Source organism: Cricetulus griseus (genome assembly GCF_003668045.3).
Source record: "Cricetulus griseus strain 17A/GY chromosome 1 unlocalized genomic scaffold, alternate assembly CriGri-PICRH-1.0 chr1_0, whole genome shotgun sequence".
Lineage (NCBI taxonomy): Eukaryota > Metazoa > Chordata > Mammalia > Rodentia > Cricetidae > Cricetulus > Cricetulus griseus.
The window spans coordinates 245,188,675-245,210,386 of NW_023276806.1; the positions used below are offsets into that span (position 1 = coordinate 245,188,675).

At 42.7% G+C, this 21,712-nt stretch overlaps 1 protein-coding gene across 1 annotated transcript in view; it reads right to left on the reverse strand.

The window, feature by feature from the left end:
• Window positions 1-18,631, reverse strand: part of Csgalnact1 (chondroitin sulfate N-acetylgalactosaminyltransferase 1) — a 95,171-nt gene extending 76,540 nt beyond the window's left edge. Inside the window, exon 1 of the mRNA XM_035451798.1 lies at window positions 18,004-18,631. Coding sequence (XP_035307689.1) covers window positions 18,004-18,631 — 628 coding nt within the window. The remainder of the gene's footprint in view (window positions 1-18,003) is intronic.
• Window positions 18,632-21,712: the final 3,081 nt, after the last annotated feature.

Here is a 21,712-nt window from a genome sequence, read left to right on the forward strand (position 1 = left end):
TGTGCACATTTAATAAAAGTGAAATCTTTTTCCATTCTGTTCTCAGACTTTCTGTGTTGTCCAACTGTGTGAAAAGGACATCACTGGTTCTAAGTATTTTTGGCTTGTGGTTAAAGGGCACTAAAGCATACTTTTATGTTCCACATATTTTATACTAGGCAAAGGGATCATGAATTCCATACAGCATAGTTTGTGGGTGGAGGTTACAGAGATTAATGGTTCTATCAAACATGGAAGGGAAGCCAAAGTACACTCTGCATTGCTCATAAACTCTACTCATTGATCATAAATGTTCACAATTTAAGGAGACTCAGACTTTGAACTTGAAAACTGTGCTTACACTAGCCTTAAAGGACCACTGATAACTGCTGGGACTTTCAGAAAAAAATCTAGAAATTTATAGCCTTTAGTTAAGGAGTTACTAACTACATGAGAACCATGAAGGCTCCTTCTAAATGAGTACTTATCCAGGCTCAAGGGCAAACAGCCCTCACCTCATATTGAGGGCTTTGGGCTATTCCAGGTATGTTGTGGGATTCAGTAGATATTTGCTGAATAAATAATCATCTCAGAGTAGTGAATTCCTTTTTGCCTTCAGGTTCCAGCACACTGTTCCTGTTGTAGATCACATCACATCACATCAGCTATCTGTACTTTCAACTTCCAGCCTCTTCCCCTGTTTCAGTATTAAAATCTGTACCATCTACCCTGCCAATTGCTTATAAGTCTAGCCTACATGAGGCGTAGTACAACATGAGTTGGTTCTAATGGCATTCATGGTGATGGTATTGTTCACTTCAACATCATCTGGAGGCTCATCCTGCCAGCCCAGCACTTGAGTGACAGTGCCAACAGCCAGCAGTCAACTAATGGTGTATGTGATTTTGATTATTATGTCAAACTTGCCTCCAACTAGTGATAGCATATTAGGAAAATTATTTCCATGTTGGAAACTAATCTTTGTGGGATTCAATTATCATGACAATGTAGGCAGGGTTATTTCACAATTTCTCTACTGATTTTTCCATATATATAGTAAAAAGAATATTTTAGTTTCCCTTCTTTTAGTCAATGCCCCACGTCCCCTGATCACATTAATGTCATATGAAAGGACATGTGTTAGCAAATCTGTAAGTGACAAAGAAACCTGGCATCAACAGATATTATAGTTGCCTTAAATTCTCTTAAAAAAAAAAAACCTCTCACATAAGTATGTTTATTAGATTCTCCATTAAATCATATTGAAAATGTTCTGTGGAAAATCCCAGAACATCATGTAACCTAAAGGAAACTATGTCGAGAACATACTTAGCTTCACATGCTTCCTACTGTGTCCACCCAGGAGCCCTTTAGTTACCTCACTATTTTCAAAACTTTTAAATTAATCTTTCAACTTCAGTCTTTTTAGTTTTGAGGATAGAGATTATATCTTTTAATTTTAATTTTAATCAGTTCACTGAGATATAATGCCAAGCAATTTACCATTTTAAGTATACAAGTCAGTTATTTCAGTGCATTCACAATTCTGTATACATCACAATCTAAAGTTAGAGCACATCATCTCCTCCAAAGGGAACTCTATCCATTAGCATCACCCCATCCCATCTACTCTCAGCTCCAATAGAATGACCAATTCTGGGCATTTCTCATAAGCAAAATTATGCAGCATATGCCATGTTGTTTAGTTTCTCCCACTCAGTATACTTTAAAGTAGCAAGCACTAGCATATCATTACTTTCTCTCTTCTAGATTTATCTAGATTTATTGTGTAAGTGTTGAATATTTTGTCCGAGTATATACACTATATAGTGACTGGTACCCATGGAGATCAGAAGACACTGGATCCCTTGAAACTGGAGTTATGGTTGTGACCCACCATGTGGGTGCTGGGAATTGGACCTGGGTCCTCTACAAGATAAACACATTGTCTTTTTGGTTTTGTTGTTGTTGTTGTTGTTGGTTTGTTGGTTTGTTTTTTTTCAAGACAGGGTTTCTCTGTGGCTTTGGAGGCTGTCCTGGAACTAGATCTTGTAGACCAGGCTGGTCTTGAACTCATAGAGATCCACCTGCCTCTGCCTCCTGATTGCTGGGCTTAAAGGCGTGCGCCACCAACGCCCGGTGATAAGCACATTTTCTTAACTGCTGAGACATCTCTCCAGTCTTACTTCATTTCTTTCTAAGGATCAATTATTTTCCATTGTGTGGATGTCTCATATTTTATTATTCAATCATCCACTGATGGATATTTGAGTTATTTTCATCTTCTACTTGTAATGAACAATATTAGAATGAACATGTGCAGACAAATTTGGAGTGAATGTTCATTTTGTATTTTAATTTGTAGACACATAGAAGTGTAACAGTTGGATCACATGATTATGATACAATTAACATTCTTAAAAACTTCCAGATTACTTTCTAGTCTTGCCTCCATCTAATTATATCTGTTTGTCTCTGTGTGTCTCTGTCTCTTTTTTCCTCTCTCTACCCAACACACACACACACACACACACACACACACACACACACACACACACTTGGCCTGAGCCAATTAATACTTATCTTTATAAGTCATGTTCAAGGGTATTCTTCCCTGATATGACCTTCCTGTATATTTCAACCCTGTGATGTCATTATCCATGTACTTGTTGTCTGTCTACTAGGATAGGAATTATATGGTCTAACTTGTCTGTCACTAGCACTGACAATGGCTAAGGTACATTCAATGAATAGAAACATGGAACAAGTCTTTGGAACAATAAAAGCATAAATCTCACTATTTTCAACTACACATCTATTCATACATTTACCTAGCTGGGAAGTTTCAAATAACATTTAACCTAATGGATTCCTCATACAATTTAATTTCCCCTGGCTCCACTCACCATAGGCAGTGTCCTTCCCACAAAAGCTATCAGATGAACTCACCTCACAAAATACTGTTTTTTTTCCATATGAATTGATAAATCATACGGAACCCTCCATAGTTGGAAATTTATATTTATTCCCTTCATCTATGTCCACAATATAAGCAAGAACCTGGGGCAGAAAGAGTTAAACATGAGACTTGGGAAAACCTTTATGATGGGGCCTCTTCCTTCATTTAGTCCTTCACAACTCAGCTCCTACTACCCCCGTGTAATCGGAACAAGCTCAGTCAGGTACCCTTTCACACTAGAGTAGAACAAGGTCAGAGCCTTCCATTATAGCTCAGATCAGGCATGTCCCTCAATGAATCACATGTTGCAAATTTAGTCCTCATCTGGTGATGGCACTATTGAGAGGTGGTAGACACTTTAGGAGACCAGGTCTTGTGGGCAGAAATAGTCCATAAGGTTTGTCCTTGATGAATATGACAATATCCCAGTCTTCTCCAGTCTCTCGCACACTACTTCTCAGCTCCCATGGGGCAAGCAGTTCTGTTTTACTATGCACCTGCAACCATGATGTTCTGCATCCCAGCAACCATGAGGCAAGCAGTTTTGTTCCTTTATGTACTCCCCACCATGATTCTTTGCTTTCCAACAGACCCAGCAGCAATAGAGCCAGGGGGGCATGGTTCAAAACCTCTGAGACTGTGGGTCAGGTTAAACCCTTTCTCTGTGATGATACTTTGTTTACACTATAACAAATAAAGCTTGTCTGAGTATCAGAGTGCGGAGCTAAGTCACTAGTTAGCCATAGAGGCCAGGCAGTGGTGGAGCACACCTTTGATCCCAGCACTCAGGAGACAAAGGCAGATGGACCTCTGTGAATTCAAGGCCACCCTGAGCTACATGAGAGTGAATCAGTCTAGAAGAGAAACAGAGCTCACACAAAGGTGATCCTAACATTTGGGATCACATGTCTTTAATCCCAACACTAGGGAGGTAGAGTCAGGAGTGATATGGCTGGGAGAGAGAGAGAGAGAGAGAGAGAGAGAGAGAGAGAGAGAGAGAGAGAGAGAGAGAGAGAGAGAGAGAGAGAGAGAGAGGAATATAAGGCAGGAAGAGACAGGGCAGTTTGGCCAGTCAGTCTGAAGCAGTCAGTCTGAGGATGCCATCCTAGGAGGCAGCCTGAGGACAGGATTGCCCCTTTGTTCTGAACATTGGTAGAGGTAAGAATTCTAGCAGCTGGCCGCTCTGCTTCTCTGATCTTTTGGCTTTCACATCCTCATAGCTCACTTCAAGCTTTTATTATTAAGACCAATTAGAATTTGTGCTACATTTCTGTTTTTAATCAGATGTGTCTCAGTGACATGAAGTTGACTAACACACTTTCTGTGGATGTCTACTCTAATGAACAACCTAGAAACACACACAGACAGGGGAATGTGGCACACAGACACTGTCTCTTGCTAATGGTCAAAATTATCACAATATTATTAGCAATAAGCTCCTTTTCTCTAGGGAAATAATACATGTAACATGAATTAATAAAAGATCCAGAGAAAAAAAATAAAAGACCCAGAGACTGATGTTGGAGTTCAAGCTTCAAGCTAATATCAGAGAAGCAAAGTAACTGGCCAGTAGCATCTTACCTCTATCTCAGGCTGAATGGGCTGATCCTGTCTCTATGAGCTCTCATGAAGCCTCAGACTGTAACCTCTCCTCAGCGTGACTAGAGAAAGAATGCCTCATACTGACTGACTACTTGTTCCTGTCTTTTTACCCCTCTAGCGCTGGGATTAAAGGTGTGAGCTATAATTCTCTTTTAGACTGATTCAATCTTGGGTAGATCTGGGTGGCCTTGGACTCACAGAGATCCGTCCACCTCTTAATCCTGAGTCCTAGGATTAAAGGTGTGTACCACCAGCTCCTAGCTTCTGGCTGCTGGGATTAAAGTTGGTATCACCACTGCCTTATCTCTATAGCTTGAGGCTGACTTTGCTTTTTCTGAATCCTCAGCCAAGCTTTAATAAATCATAAATAATCTAACACTACAAATACAGATTCTGACAATGACATGGATAAAGGTAGGAAACACAGGGACATGGTCCTCTATTTACAGATGGGTTCTGCTCACAACTATATGCACAAGTCACTTGAAAGTACAGAAGAAAGATCATTGGCTATGGTGAGATACTCAGACTATCCCATAGACAAGTCTTTTGGTGTGTTAAGAGAAAGGGTTCATATGTATGCACATGTTTGCATGTGTGATCATAGGTTAACCTTGGGTGTCTTTTCTCATACACATATCGACCTTGTTTTAGAGACTTAGTCTCTCTCTGACTTGGAATCACCAATTTGTCTAGGCTGCTAGGCCAGCATGCCCTAGGGATCTCTTTTGCTACCTCCCCAGCACTGGAATTACAAGTGTGCACTGCCACACCTGACTTTTTATTTGAGTTCTGAGATCAAATTCAGATCCTTACAGTACCAACTTAGCTCACTCCCTCTGTCCCATCTCTTTAACCCACTATGCACCTATGACATGGTATTTATAACTCTTCATAAGCCCACTCAAAATATGACTGTGAAATCCATTCGCAGTTATAACTTGGAAACTCAGAATGACATATCACTAGGGGTTACTGAGAGAGGAACTACCTCGTTTACAGGCTAGCAGTAGGTTGGGGACTCAGGACTTAGGTATGAGTTGCCAGCTCTAGGGCACAATGGGATGGGCACAGGGAAAGGAAAGAAACAGAGGCAAGTCCCTGTGACAGGAGTCCAGAGGAAGAAGCATGAAGGGATTTGGAAAGTTGCCTCTTAAGGCTTTAAAGTCTTGGCTTCATTTCCTGATGAAGTGTTATGTGGGATGATGGGCAGCAGAAGTAACACTTTAGTCATTCATGTGTCTTCTGGCCTATGTGATGGAGTTGTGGAAGATATGCACAGAAAGGGTACATGGTGGTAATGGGAACAAGAGAGTACCTATACCTCTTTCCCATTATCCTTTGACTACCTAGTCCTGCTAATAGAAGACTTAAATACCAGAATGCAGTGAAAGGCTTCTAGGTAGAATTATGTGTTAGGAGCAAAGAGACAGAAAACAATGACCCCAAGTTCCTGAAATGAGGAAGACATATTGACTCACTCCTTCCTTCCTTCCTTCCTTCCTTCCTTCCTTCCTTCCTTCTTTCCTTCCTTCTTTCTTTCTTTCTAAAGATTAAAAGAAGATGAAGTTGGGTGAGTAAGGAGAGGGGAATATCCAGGAGGAGTTGGAGGATAAGAAAGAATATGACAAAAGTACTGTATGAAATTTTCAAAGAATGATCTTTTAAAAGTGTAGTTATCCTTGTGAGAACACAGCATTTGAGAGAAGAAATCTAAGTGCCAGAATTTACAACATTAAAACTCAAAGATGGGGTTATAAAAAAAGGAAAAAATGTTAGGAAAAATGTGATGGCTTGTTAGTTTGACTAGATTGAAAAGCATGTAGGAGATTATTAAAAAGCACTTTCTGTGTGTGTGTGTGTGTGTGTGTGTGTGTGTGTGGTTGTGGAGGGCTTTCACCAACTCTGGATTTGGCTGGCACTATCCCACTGGGTGGCGGTGCCTAAGTGCTATAAAAGGGAAAATGGAGAAAGCCCTCATTAACACAGGCACTTTCTTTCTTTCTTTCTCAGCTTCTGCGATGTGATTTTCTTCACTTTACCTTCATAGCATGATGAATTGAGCCTCTGAAAGGCTGAGTAAAATAAATCCCTCCTCTTCTTATGTTGTCACTGTAACCCCAAACTCCAACTACACAGAAAATGGCATTCCTTTGACCCACAGCCATAGATCATAGGATCTGAGGGTTCCCTCAAAGTAAATCTTCTGTTAATAGTCTTCCAGATTTCCAGTTAATGATCTTCACAACAAAACTCATGAGTGAAATCAATGAGATGTATTTCTTATAAACTGGTGAACTGTGTACAATGGTGGAGACCAGGTTGTGAGGTATGAGATCAGAGGATTGATTTGTAGCACAATGCAGGCCAATTGAGTAATTGATAGGCTTTAAATTGTTATTTAAATAGGGAGTTTCACACTTAGGTTCCCATGCAAAATTTAATAAAGTAGAAGTATTTCTTATAGTAAAAAGAGCCAAAATAACTTTAAACACAAGGATTAAAAAAGAAGTACTTAATGGAAAGTTAACCCCAAAGAACAAAGAGCTGGCTCTCAGTTTGAAACCATTGGAACATAAGAACTTGTTTTGTGGAGTAGATAAACAACGGCAGAAGGGAAAGATCAAAATGACGGTGGTCCAGTGCAATGGGATAGTGAAGTCCCTTGGGAGCTTTAATCTAATAAATAGCATTGCACAGTAGCTCCCCATTGTCCATGAATTCTAGCTCCCCATTGTCCATGAATTCTGACAGCCCCAAAAAGACTACATAACTCTGAACATACTGATTTTGCCCTACATATATATTTATTTATGGTAAACATTAATATTTAAATTAGGGAAGGAATGGATAATAAAACAGACAATTATAATAGCATACTATAACAAAATGAATTCAAAGATGAATTTTGTTTTCCTGGAATTTTTCAACTAATATTTTCAGCTTGTGGTTGGTTGGAAGTACTTGAAAGTACAGAGATCAAACTCTTAGATAAGGCTACTTTCCCAGTGTGGGTAACTCTGCCATGGTTGGCATCTCATACTATGTTTGCAATTCCCCCCAGTTCTAAAATTATTTCAAACTAAAGTCTTTAAAAAGTGCCTCAATTATTAGATTCTATATCAAGAAAGATCTAGCAAAGCTTAATACAAAAATATTTAATCCATTTACTAAGAAAGCTACTTTCCACACCCAAGTATCCTGAGCTCTCAGTATTTGAGTTTGTATTTTCAGATTTGTGGTTCAAGCTGGAAACCTTTTCATAGTGGCCACTACTGTGGTAAGCATCGTCCCAACCAAATTGCCAACTTAGAGGAAAACTGTAAGGGCAGAGCAAATTGACAAATGTGAGCACTGTGTATAACCTCAGATTTTATGTAAGTATGAATTCCAAAGACTTTCAAGCAATTTCTTTTTTAAGGACTGTGTAGTGTGTTCAATGGGATATAAGAGGTAAAAGTTGATTGAGACACAGATCACACCCCCTAAAGACTACTGCATAGAAGGAAGACTAAGAGGACCAGGAGGCAAAGCTCTTCCACTCCCTGGCAACCGGACCTTGGGAAGTTACACTTTAAGTCTCACTTAGCAGCGCTCCAAAAAGAATAATACAGAATAAAAACTATTGTGACAGTTTGCAATCCATGAACAGACAAATCTAGCTTTTCAATTATTGTTTCTAAAAGCGGTCAGTAAGTGTCAGCAGCCAGTTGAATGTGAAAAAAGGACTGATAAACTAGCTGGAGAAACTTAAGGAATTACCTCCCACCTGAGATGCTCCTTTGGAAAGAACAAGGAAAGATTTCCAGCTAGAAGACTTGGAAACTATTTCAGAGAGGAAATGGCATAAATTGTTGGATAGACAGAGAACCCTGGTACATGGTTCTACTGATGGGGGAAATCCTTCTGTAAATATGTTTCTCTTATTGGTTGATGGATAAAACACTGGTCAATAGAAGCAGGAAGATAGGTGGGACTATGAGACAAACTGAGGAGAATTCTGGGGGAGGAGATGGAGAGAGGCTTCGAGTAGGAGATGCCATGTAGAGACTGGGAATATAGGATATGTGTTCTCTGGTAAGATAAGGCCATGTAGAAATAAATAGATTAGTAATTATAGGTTAATAACTAAGACAGAGCTAGCCAGTGAAAAGCCCTAGCTATCTGCCAAGAGTTTTATAATTAATATAGCCTCTGTGTGTTTATATGGGGCTGAAGTAGCTGTGGGACCTGGCAGGGCAGTAACCTCCATCTTCAGTTCTGTCTGTAGCATACCTGGGTCTGGTTTTGACTGGTGATGAGGTGATCTGCAAGAGGAGGAAGTTCAAGACGTGCCCATCATGATGAGTACCACCAGACAGAGAAAGAAGGAACGGGCCACAGGATGCAAACTGCAAAGGGAGGGTGGGAGAGTTCCCCCAGGGCTGTCGACATTGGAAATCACCTCAAATGCCCAATAGATGTAAAGTAGGCTTTGGAGATTCTGACAGCAATGTAAACCCCAACTATGTCCTTGAGGAACTGAGTAGCAAGGCACATAGACACCTGTGAGGTGTTCTGACGTGGTATCTTCTCTGCTTCCTTTCCCCATCGCTCTGCAATCATTCTGAGAGACTCCAAGCAGTTCAAAAAGGTTCTTAATGTCACCGGCTCCTGTGAAACTACTGTGGTTTCACTGTCCCCTCTAAAATGTGCTGAAATCTCCTACTGAACAATATTAGGGGATGGCATCTTCAAGAGACAATCAGGTTGAGAATGGATTCATAGCCCTGCCTTCCAAGTGCATTCCTGATACAATGGGTTTGGCTAGATTGTCCTTTTGTTTTAGTCTTCCTGGCCTCCAATCATATAACAGATTTCTACTGTTTTTACTACCATTTTTCTACTGTTTTTACAATTGCCCAATCTGTGGTATTCTGTTATAGCTATGGAAAATAGATTATGATGGCACTACATCTTCTTTTGGTTAAATTAATGAATTGTTATCCCTTAATGTGGGAAGTGGATTCTGTAAGATGAGGAATTCAAGGTCATTCTCATCTGTATAGTGAGTTTGAGGTTAGCCTGGGCCACATGAAACCAACCCGGATCAAACAAAACAAAACAACACACAGTTAAAGACTTCGTCTTCAGCATATTTTTTCTGTGCCTCTTTCTGTTTGTCTCCCCAATATATTTTCCCTTTGCTTTTGAACAATACTGGTTCCCAAAGATGTTTTTACAAGTTACAAGTATGAGGCCCCTCCTCAGTATGTGTTTAAGTCCTGCACCTGATTTTAAAAAATATTGCCTGACATCATTCTAAGGCTTTAGTATATTTAGTCAGCCACCTTCCAAGCAGAGGCAGCAGAATTCTCAAGCTGTGTAATGGTGGTGCTGTTGCTCACCAGCTGGGCAACCTTAGGGTTCTCAACTACTTCCAATTTCAGATTCCACCTGGGCTAAATGAAGATAATGAGAGCCTCAAATCACAGGGAAAGAGGAATTTACATGAGATTATGCTTACGAAATGTCAGAATGTGCTCAAACATGCAAGCAGCTAGAATAAGCTACAGCCATCACCATCACAGGTGACAGGGGTCCTCAGGATGCTGCAGTTGGTGGAACACTAGAAGCTGGCAGAAACTGTGAGGAGGAGGAGGAGGAGGCTATGCAGGGCTCGAGAACCTCTTCCAGATCCAAAGCATCCCTGTGCCCCATCCTCAGGCTCATGGATCTACCATCCAGTGACTTCGGACCTACTAGCTGGTGATGGTGGCCTCCCTTCTAACCACTGACTTAATCCCATGCTCAAGTCAGTCTGTCTTCCAGAGCTATGCCATTCCCTTCTCAGTTACCTTTAGGTTCTAATTCATCTTCCCTCCCCAGGTGCCCATTGTTGTCCTTGAAGCCCCACCATCTTCAACCCTTCCTTGACCTCTCAGCTACTATCTGCTACTGGTTCTAAAGCTCATGGCACTAAGGGACAGTTCCCTCCACTCAGGTCTCCCTCACTCAGAGTTTAGTCTCTCTGCATAAACAACTCATCAGGGCTTTAACCCAGACACCTGGCTTTATTCTTTTATTAGCTCTCAAATAGCTGGGACACTCTGTACACAGCGGGGCATTCCATACATGTACGCTGATGACGCCTGGGGCTGGGGCCCATCTATTCCCTAACTGAAGAAGCCAGAACCAGGTTTATAGTAGGAAATTACCAATACGGAGTCAGGTAGAAATATAAGGGTATTTAATAGGGAAAAGCCTTACTTACAGAGCAAACCAGCCAGCCGGTGGTAGTCTGTACAGCAAGAAGCAAAGAGAAACCGAAACCGAAAACGCAGTCCCCCCTACTCACTCTGACCACGCCCTCACAAGCCTGCTCAGGTACCCCTGTCGCCAGCCCCTAAGAAGGCGTGGCTACAAATTGTAGGGGAAGCTGTAGCCACGCCTTCTTAGGGGCTGGCGACAGCTTCCCCTACACAGGTTCAAAGTGACTTCTTTCCCAGGAGCAACACTTTACCTCCAGCATGGCTTAGAAGGTTGAGGTATGAGCAGCAGGCCTGGCACATCCCCAGCTACACATGTGTATAAAGGTGCCCTCTCCCTGTCCCTAACCCTCATAGCTCACATGGCCTTCCAACCTGGGCCATGTCCCAGTTCCCTTGTCCTCCATGGAGTTCTCCTGCCAAAGCCTAGTTCCTCCATCCTGGTTCTCCCACACTATCACCAATTCCCTTTTAGACTATTCATTCTCCCTCCCTCCCTCCCTCTCCTCCTCCCTCCTCCCTCCCTCCCTCCCTCCCTCCCTCCCTCCCTCCCTCCCTCCCTTCCTCCCTCTCTCCCTCTCTCCCTCCTTCCTGACACTTCTCCTGTCTTCCCTGTGTTCTTCCCTCTCTTTTCTTTGCCCTTATTCCCTTTCCATCCCCTCTCTCCTCTTTTCCTTCCTTCCTCCCTCCCCCTCCCTCCATCTCTTCTTCCTTCCTGATAGCCTCTCCCATCTCCCTTCTCTTCCTATTTTCTTGTTTTCTCTTTAATGCAGCTAGAACCTGACACTAAGAAAGTGCTCCTGCACCGGGCTACACCCTACAGGCTCTCACAACATATTATAAAGGTAGAAGGTAAGTCAAAAAAACAATGAAAGCTCACTTTTAAAGTCTCAACGGGAACTAACTTATCTCAAATAAGAATAATAAAGTTGCCATTCACAAAATCACGTTCTCATCAGTTTCTCAATCTTATAACAAAATACACGTCTTACACAGGTTCCATACTTTCCACTTCCCTGAAGGACGATGGGACTGACCCTCTGCCAAGAGGTTACAATTGTAGAGTTGATTATCTGATACCAATGCCCTTCCTTCCTTTACTATCCCTTCCTGCTTTTACTATCCCTCCCTACTTTGCCAATGTGAGAGGTAGGATCAGCCACACAGTTGCAAATCTCAAAACAAAATAAAAATGGAGGACATCAAACACTTGTGCAACACATGTATTCTTCTAGCAAGCGCCCTTGTATATGGAGGGTCTCACGTAGTGCCTAGAAGTTGGATTCCTGCCCATGGAAAGAAACCAAAGCTACTTTCATTTTGACATCAGCACAGGAGGAATTTATCCCACCACCTGTAGTTCTGATCCATTTACCTGCACTTAAGCCCCTTATCTCTAATTCCAGAGTGTGTGTCACTTATCCCTTGTATAGGAAATTAAAGCATCAGCAAACAAATGAGAATGAGGAGCAGTAGAGGATAGACAAGTCAGAGAGGGGGACCTGATCTCTCATAGACTGGCTCATGACTTAAGAACAGGCCAGTTCTGCTGGGAGAGCAGAAGTCTCTGCCTTCAATTTCCTGTAGACACTGGTTTAGGATTCTGGGGTGTACCCCAAGACCTTACACATTTTGCTTTCACATTCACCACAGTCCCCCCATGTACCACCGTACCATAAAAATAAGCCCAGGTCACCCAGGGTGCAGAATCCCCATTATTCCCTATTTCTGCAGCTGGATCCCCAGATGTGCAGCAATTCATTCCAAAGCATCATGTATCATTTGTGCCTCATCACCAAGTGGCTAACAAAAGTCATATCCCTGACAGGAATGCTGGGGGAGAGCTCCTTTCCTGCCCAGTGCCTTCCCTGGTTTATAGCTTACCGGTAGGTTGCTAAAATTCAGACCTAGAGTTGCATTTGACCTGACAAGGCAAGCTTGAGCAAAGTGTCACAGTGTCCCCTAGAAGTCGCATGGTAACAAACAATGACTGGATCTCCAGAACTCAAAAGCTCCCTGAAGTCTTGACTGTTATGGACAGAAGGTCAGGACTGACTGAGCAGCCTGCTACAAAGATATATACAGTAACCTCCAAATTGCTGGTTTTAATATATTTCTCAGGGTACCTCTCTCATAGTCAATTTCATTGTTACAAGAAAATCCCTGAAGCAGGGTAACTTGTAAGGATAGAAATGTACTGCTTCACAGTATCAGACTCCTGTAAGCTTAAGATGACCCTGCTACAGGTCCATTGTCTACGGATCCTTCATCCTCTGGGGAGGGATGCTGTGTCCCATATGGCAAAGGTGGAAGGGCAGCTGCAGAATGCTGCAAGAGGCCTCTTTTGTATTCTTGAGGCTTTAATCCTTCAGTGTCCAAGCCTTCAAGACTGACACACTGTCAACATCTGATTTTTTGCAGGGGTAAATTCAAACCTCAGCACCTTCAAAATCTTTCTGATAGATCAGAGTTTGAATCCATCACACCACCAATTTGAGTCACTTGAACTCTCTTGCCATGCCACTAACCCTGCAATAGTGGCAGAAAGGAAAGCTTCACAGGCTAGTGACAGAATAACCCTACTGGGACAACTGACACTAAAAGCTCATGTAGGGGTCCCACTGGCCCCATATTTGGATTGCAGAAGATTTATTTTATTTTAGTTTTGGTTTTTCAAGACAGGGTTTCTCTGTGTAACATCTCTGGCTGTCCTGGAACTCACTCTGTAGACCAGGCTGGCCTTGAACTCACAGAGATCCTCCTGCCTCTACTTCCTGAGTGATGAGTGCTGGATTAAATGTATGTGCCACCACTGCCCAGCTAAGATTGTGGAAGATTTAAAAAGGTAAACTGCTTTGTGGAATGATGCCAACACATCCTCTATGCTCTTAAAGAAACATGAAATCAAAGACAAATGACAATAGCATGCCACTGTGTGTATCTTCCTCTGAAGGAATAGGTAATAAAATGTAAAGAAACGAGGAGATGAACAGTTAGGCATTCCAAGGCAGGAGCTTGATTACAGCCTGATGTCCACTTCTCTTCCCAAACAGCTCCAAAAAAAATTAATGCTATTGAATGAGAATCCAACACAAAACTCAGTGCCTGTGAGACACCCTGAACAGAGAGATAACTATTGCTCCCCTTAGATTTTAGAGACAGATAACAAATCCTGTAGATAATAAATTATGTAGGCAGAAGTGTGATATTCTCCTTCTGGGAGCTCTATAGAAGAACAGAGTTGTCACAGCAACATCAGATGTCGTAAGTGTTTTTCTCAATGTCTCCATTTGTAGGGTAGGTGACTTGCCTTTGGTCACCCAGCGAGTGGGTGGTGGAGCACTCTTCCACCTGAGTCTAGGAAGAACCTTGGCAGACATGCACAGCAAGTTTCTTATTGACAGAGGCTAAGACTTTTCTCAAGGAGCCTAAGGGTCTCCTTGTAAGTCACACAGAATCCCATGTGCATGTCACCTACCTTACCTGACGTTTTATACCACTGTCACCTGGAAGCATCCCATCCCATAGGGTTTTATTATTTCTTTAAGTAGTGTTTTGGTTTTAACATGAAATGTCCCCAGGGCCTCATATGTCTGAACACTTAGTCCCCACTGAGTGGTGCTGCTGTCTCTGGAAGGTTGTGGAACCTTTAGGAGGTGGAGTCTAGCTGGAAGAAATGAGTAACTTGAGGAGGGTCTTGTAGTGTTACAGCTCCAGCCAACTTCCTGTATGCTCCCTGCTACTTGTTCCACTAAAATGTGAGGTGAGAGGTATCCACCTGCATCTTGGGTCTGTCTCCCACCATGCTTCTTCCTCCGTGGTGGACTATATTCCCTAAAACTTGTATGCCCAAATAAATCCCTAAGCTGTAAATTATCTGGTCATAGTGACAGGAGAAGAAACTAATACACCCACAAGCAGCCCCATCCTTGGCTTGCTAGTCCAGCGGCAGACAGACTACAGCGGCTGACTTCGTTTAGAATCCCCTGAGCACACAGAACACTCCTGTTTAACTTAATTTCCCATGGATTTTTGCAAAATGACTCCAACTTGGGACCACCAAAGTCTCATACATCAGACAAAATCACTTTCTCTCCAGTTATGTTTAGAAATGCAAATAAGTTGTTTAAAATACATTACTCCTAGCAAAGTCCTTATTACTGCTCAAACACATTGTAGAAAACAGATCTCAAGTGGACTTTTTGGATTTGCCTCTTTCACTTTGAATAGGTGTAGATGAGAGAAAAGTGAGCCAAGACTGAGAAGATGGAGTATAATCCAGTACAGCCACCTCTCTGCGGCAAGAATCACAATTGACAACTCCAGTCAACAGTCCTCCAGCTCATTCTGCAGTGACAGGAACTGCACTCAGTTATGAGGCAAGACTGTTTCCAGTTTCTTCCTTATGTCAAACATAAAATCTGCTTCCTGCATCTTCTTCTGACGTTTAGACTCTTCCCAAATGCCTCACTTCCTGTGACCATAAAAGATAGCCCCCATATTGCTTTGCTATGGATAACAATTTAAAAATTAAATAACCTCTTATAATTATAAGTCACACACAAATATATTTAGAGTGTTTTGTCTTCATTTAATCATCACATGAGAATAACTATCTGGACTTATACCAAATTCAGAAGCTCCATGTGACTTGGTCTCCCTAGGAGTATCAGCTGTGTTTTATACATGGAACCAACATTGGGCAGCTTGGATGACAGGTCTCTAACAGACAGCCAGATCTCAGAGCCAACAAACCCGGGTTGATGTCCCTGCTGACTGAGAAAGTCTGGCCTAAAATATCAAGACCAGATAAAGAAAAGCAGATGGAGATTTCAAAAATGAAGGCAGATTGAAAATCAAAAGGGTAAACTTTACAAGCTGCAGGCATTGATTTGTAATCAAGTTCTTTTCAAATTGCTTTGTATGTGGGCAGCAATCTATTGCATACTCAGGGGAGCGTGGCCAAGCAGTGGTTTCTTTAAAATGATGTTTAATGATATCCCCCGAGGGTCAGCTAGGAAAATAATCTATGTAGAAGCACCTCATAAACTCTAAATGTGGTGCTGCCTCATCCTAACCTGAACTCTTCCTGAATGCTCATCATGGGCTAATTATTACATGAGTTAGTGGCTAGTATCTCAAATACATGAATTACAAAAATCCTCTCACCAAAAGATTGATTGGTCATGCAGGTGATTTCTTTACCTGGCTCTATGTGAAAAATCATTCTATATTAAAAGTTCATGAATTTATGGCTCAGATATAAAGATAAAGAAATCACAAGATAGCCAAGTGCATAAAGGGAGCAAAGGAAACAGCAGAGGATTGAGTGTGTGTGTGTGTGTGTGTGTGTGTGTGTGTGTGTGTGTGTGTGCGCGCATGTGGGCATGCTCATGTGCACACAGCCACACACATGCAAGTGCTCATAGGCACACATGCGTGGGTGAGCTCGTATGTGTAGGTGCCTGTGTGACTTGTATGTGTAGATGTATCTGTGGCTCATATGTGTAGGTGCATGTGTGGCTCGTATGTGTAGATGCGTGTGTGGCTCGTTTGTGTAGATGCATGCATGTAGAGGCCAGGGTCTCTCACTGGCCTGGAATTTGCCAGGTAGTCTAGGCTAGCTGGCTAATGAGCACTTGTGATGTGCCTGTCTCCACCTCCCTAGAATTGAGATTTCAAGTGTACACCACCACACCTGGCTTTGCGTGGGGTGGTGGGGTGGTGGGGTGGTGGGGTGGTGGGGTGGTGGTGGGGTGGGGTGGAGTTCTGGGGGATTGAACTCAGGTCCTTATACTTCCAATGCAAACACTTGGCCATTTTAGCTCTCACCCCTGCCTGGGAGAATTTTTGACTGAAGAGAAGCTGTCTCTCCTGGGGGTAATGGCATGGTTTCCTGACAGAAAAGGTAACAGTTAAAAAGAAACAGCTATATTTCTGGTCATGTTGAAGATTTTATCCAGATGTTGAGTAACAGAACTAGATGCTCTCAAAGGCTTGTTCCAGATTAGTAGATGTTTCTGAACCAGTAATAATGTGTCAATTAAGAAGATACCAACAAGTGGACTTTGGGAGCCCATTCCACATAGAGGGATACTCCCTGAGCCAAGACACATGGGGCTGGGCCTAGGCCCTGTCCCAACGGATATGACAGACTCTGATGACCCCCTATAGAAGGCCTCACCCTCCCTGGAGAGCAGAAAGGATATGGGATAGGTAGGGTTTTAGTCTGGGGTGGTGGGAGGGGAGGAGGGGAGGGAGAGGGAACTGGGATTGACATGTAAAACAATCTTGTTTCTAATTCAAATAAAAAATCTGTTAAAAAAAAAAAAGATACCAGCGAGTCTTCTAAGAAAGTAGACAGGGAAAGTGACTACTAAAAAATCAGACACAAACACACTCAGTCGCAGACTGACTTGCGCCCATGAAAGAAGTGAACCACTCCTCTCATTTCCATTAGCTATGACAATCTACATGGGACACTGTAGTTAAGGATGTACACTTAAGGCTCAGTCTTCTTGGGTTCAAATCCTGGTTCTGTCACTTGTGATCTGTAGCACCAGCCTTTCCCTTAATTAATAAGTGCTTCCTTTTCCTTGTCCCCTAACGGGGTCCTGCTGAACACAAAGGGTACTTGTAGCATGCTTCCAACAGGGTCTGGCACATGTAAATGCCTTGCTCTGGGTTTTCTTCTGGGTCTCATCACCAACGAAATTCCTACAAGTGTCTAGGGAAGAGGACACATGAAATTCCTCATATATTCTGTTTGGGTGTCAGAGTTTTATATCTATATTTTGTTTTAACTCTTTCCTTTTGTGGGCGTGGTTGGGTGTGTATGATAATATGCACACGTGAGCTTACTGTATGTGGAAGTCAGAGGATGGCAATGGTGTCATCTCAAATTTTCTCCAAATGATTTTCTCTCAAAAGGTCTTTTACTAACACTGTGAGCTGCCTATCCTGGCGTGGAGAATCTGAACTCCAAGTTTTCATACCTTCCTGGCAAGCACTTTACCGTCCAAAACATGAAGTGTTACCATCTTCTGAGACAGAACAACTAAACCACATTTAGGGTAGTTTCTAAGAGAAAGAGAGAAATAAGTGCTTCTGATAAAAGAAACTCTACAGCAACCTTTGCTATCTCCCTCATAAAACCCTTCAGAAGTGTTTTCTCAATCCCCATCCCACACCCCCAAAATCTGCAAGCATGCCAACCTTCTATGAAGTCCGCAGCCGTGTAAGCACGCTGGTGTGGGCTGCTCTCCACAGGGCTGTTCAAACTCTCCAGGGCCGATTCGATGGCTTCCACCAGCTCATCTCGCTTGTCCTTCCTCACGGGCTTCTCCTCAGGGTGGCGGGTCAGGCCAGTCTCCAGCTGGTACACTTTCTGCAGGGTGAAGCTATCAAAAGGCACGGCAGCATACTCGGTGGCCAGTTTGACGCCTGCATGTACCTCGGCCTTGTCCACCTGCCCGCGCAGGAAGGCCAGCAGATCGGCCTGGGCTTTGGGCGCAGAATCCCAGCCTGAGCGCAGGCCGGTGGCATCACTGGCCTGGTCCAGCCCACTGCGGAGCTGCTCACTGCGTGCCTGCAGTTCATCCTTGAGCTGTGCGATCTGTCTCTTAAGGCTGTTCACATAGTTGCGATGCTGTTCCTCACGCTCTTGCAGCACCGCCTGGTAGCCATCTTTGCCTGTGGGGCCATTGGCCCAGGGCAGTCCCAGCTGCTCCTGGTCGCCTTTTGGGGTGCAGGCTAACATGTAGAGGACAGAGATGGCACAGCAGAGCAGTACCAGCAGAATCACTACCCGAGAAATCCACCCCAGCAGCCCACGACGGACCATCCTCACTCAGGCGCAGGCCATGCGTCCAGCGTGTGCAGCATCCCAGGGTGCCGGAAAGGCCCCACACAAGGGCTTTCCTGGTTAGACCACAGTGCCTCCGAATCCCCCTGGACCAATTTCATCCATTTCCTTCTAGAACGTGGCCTGCCTTCAGAAGTCAACCATTACACAAGACCGCTCTCCTGTTTCTAAGGGAAGATCTTCTAGGCAGAAACAATCAGTTAAATGGAACCTCCAGGTTCTTTCATCTGTTCCCATCATAGTCTTCCTGGTGTGCCAAAGGGGAAGGGGAACCTGAGAAGACACAAAGGACAGGGACCCTTAGTGTTTCCATTCAGACTTTAACTTTTTACATTCAGGATCCCTTTCCATCTGAGAAATTTTCACTTGATCCGAAGCATATAGATATATAAAATAAGCACACAAGTCAAATATTTAGTCACCACAAATCATATATTTATTTTTAAAGTAATTCTTTTATATTACATGTAATTCAACATTTTTTGAAGATTAAGCAGATGTGTGTGGTGGTATATCGTTTATGATCTAATAATGCCACTGAAGATTGGAGAAGCAAAACAGCCAAGCCACCAGAGCGCTCTTACCTCTACCAAGGCTGGAAGAGGGATCCTGTCCTCAACGTGGCTGGAGACTAATTGCCCCATAAATTCAGAATGTCCTGCTCCTATCTTATATATCTCTCTAGTGCTGGGATTAAAGGCATGAGCTCTCTTTCTCTTTTAGACTGATTCACTCTCATGGAGTCCTGGGTGGCCTTGAACTCACAGAGATCGATCTGCCTTTGTCTCCTGAGTCCTGGAATTAAAGTTGTGTGCCACAACTGCCCAGCTTCTATGGCTGTGGCTAGCTCTGCATTCTGATCTTCAGGCAAGCTTTATTAGGTAATAAGTAATATATCACCACAGAGGTGCATATTAATGAGGTACATGTGATTATAGACATAATTTAACCTTGGCTGAATATGTGGTACTGCAGGATGGAAAACTCATGTTCATCATTTTGTAGAACTGATCAATATTTTGGTTCTGTAATCAATGATGCTAAGTAAAGCACTTTGCATGAACGTGTAATGAAAACTAGTAGAAGTCTGTTTAAAGCTTTTTCAGAAATTTGTTGAAAATGCTGTCCTGATCCAAAGTCAGCATTTGTTTAGCCGTTATTTATAAAACCCTAGTTGAAAACTCATATAGAAATTATTTAAACCAAATATTTCACCACAATCAAATCCAAGATACACTAATTTGATACTTACATTCTGAGGAACAGCAGAAGGAAAATACTAAAAGTCTTTGTTTACTACAATCAAGCCAACGTGTGGAAAATTTTGCATGTGCAATAAATACACTGCAGTTCATAACTCTGGACTGAGGTGTCTCGGGCACTCACTGTTGTTTTGTGGTGTAACAATATGTGCAGTGCAAAGTGCACATATTCCATTCTGACAATCAAGGCTTCCTTGAAGTTTCCCAGTACAGCTTGGGTGAGTACAGCCAGAAACACATGGATTCACTGGGTATTGGATTTCAAAGTAATGTTGCTCACTGCATGTCTAGAAACCTTACAGTTGCTGAATTTCTTATGAAACCCACATTCAGTTACATGAAGTTGCAGGCCACTGCATAAGATACCGAGGCCTCATTCACTATGGCAATCAATAGTCAACTGGCTGGCCCCCAAGATTTATGGAAATTGTTTATGACAGATAATTAAGCATAAGTGTATCTGTAAATCAGAGCACAAAGTGCATCAAAGAAAATCTCAAAAGATGGACAGGAACCACTGCTAAATGCAAACAGCACTTCTGTTGAGAATAGAGACTGATGTTTCGACTTAACTCTGTTTTTCAGTATATTGTAATTCTTCGTGGTGACACATATTTGAATGCTCAAAGCAAAACTTTGATGACACTGAAATCACTGGCAGCAGACTTCTCCAATGGTGCTGTCTACCAGGGATAGGAATGCAGTCTCATGTGGACACCTGCCCCCCCTCCTCTGGGGCAAGCCCAGTTGCCATCAGAATAGACACTGGGTGTTCTGAGCAAGTAAGAAAGTATCCAGAAGCTCAAATACCCAAGAACAAAGTATTGATGGTAACATGGTCAGAGGAATCTGTGACAAAGATCCCATCAAATCTCCAGTCATTCCTGCAAGTGGCAAAGAGGGCTTTACCACAGAAAGGGATGGGTTACGAGAGCAAAGGTGAGATGCTGCCTCTTCCGGCCTATATGAGGACTTCTGTGTCTTGCTTAGTCATCAGTAGCTCTTAGAATGACTGCGCCCCAACAGTAATAAAGGAAGAGCAAGCCAGACTCAACATCTCCAGGTCCCCAAGACCACCCTTCCCCTCTCCTCTACCACAGACAATATCTCTTGACATGCTAGTTTTGAAGTGTTCTCCCTTTTTAGATCATCCTAGTCATCATAGCCATAAATTAATCAATAAGCTAATAAAAAGATCAAATAAATACTTTTGTTTAGGATGTTTTTATAGAACCTTCCTGGATACATCGTCACATACCAGGACTCTTCAAGTCATGGAGGACCTGCACTTCGTCATTTTATGAAAAGAGCATTTTAAACAATCCCCATATGATGAAATTATTTTTACAGTATCCTTGCTCAACCACAGTAGTCTAGGTTCTCGTCCAATAATTATTTCTCTTATTAATATTGTGCCCCAGTCTTTATGGGAAGGAATTGCAACTGCAGATCCCTGGTGGAAAGATGTTCCACTGTCATTCTCTGGCTCAAGACGTGGTGATGATCCAGGCTCACTGGCCCATCCCGAATGCATCTCGCACCTGCTGTATTTGATGCTCACACACAGGAGGTCCTCTTGCACTGCCCAGGAGACAAGCCTCTTACTAATGTCCCCACACCACCAAAATTGTTTATTGCTCCACTTTCTGTAAAAGTTTAAGATATAACGTTTTCTCTCTCATATGTTCTCTAGAGTTTCTCTGGCCCCAAGGAGTCTCTCAACTATAATTTAGAACAATACGTAGTTATTAGTACAAGGTTTAAAGTGCATGCTTGCCCTTGGAAGCCTTTTATGTCT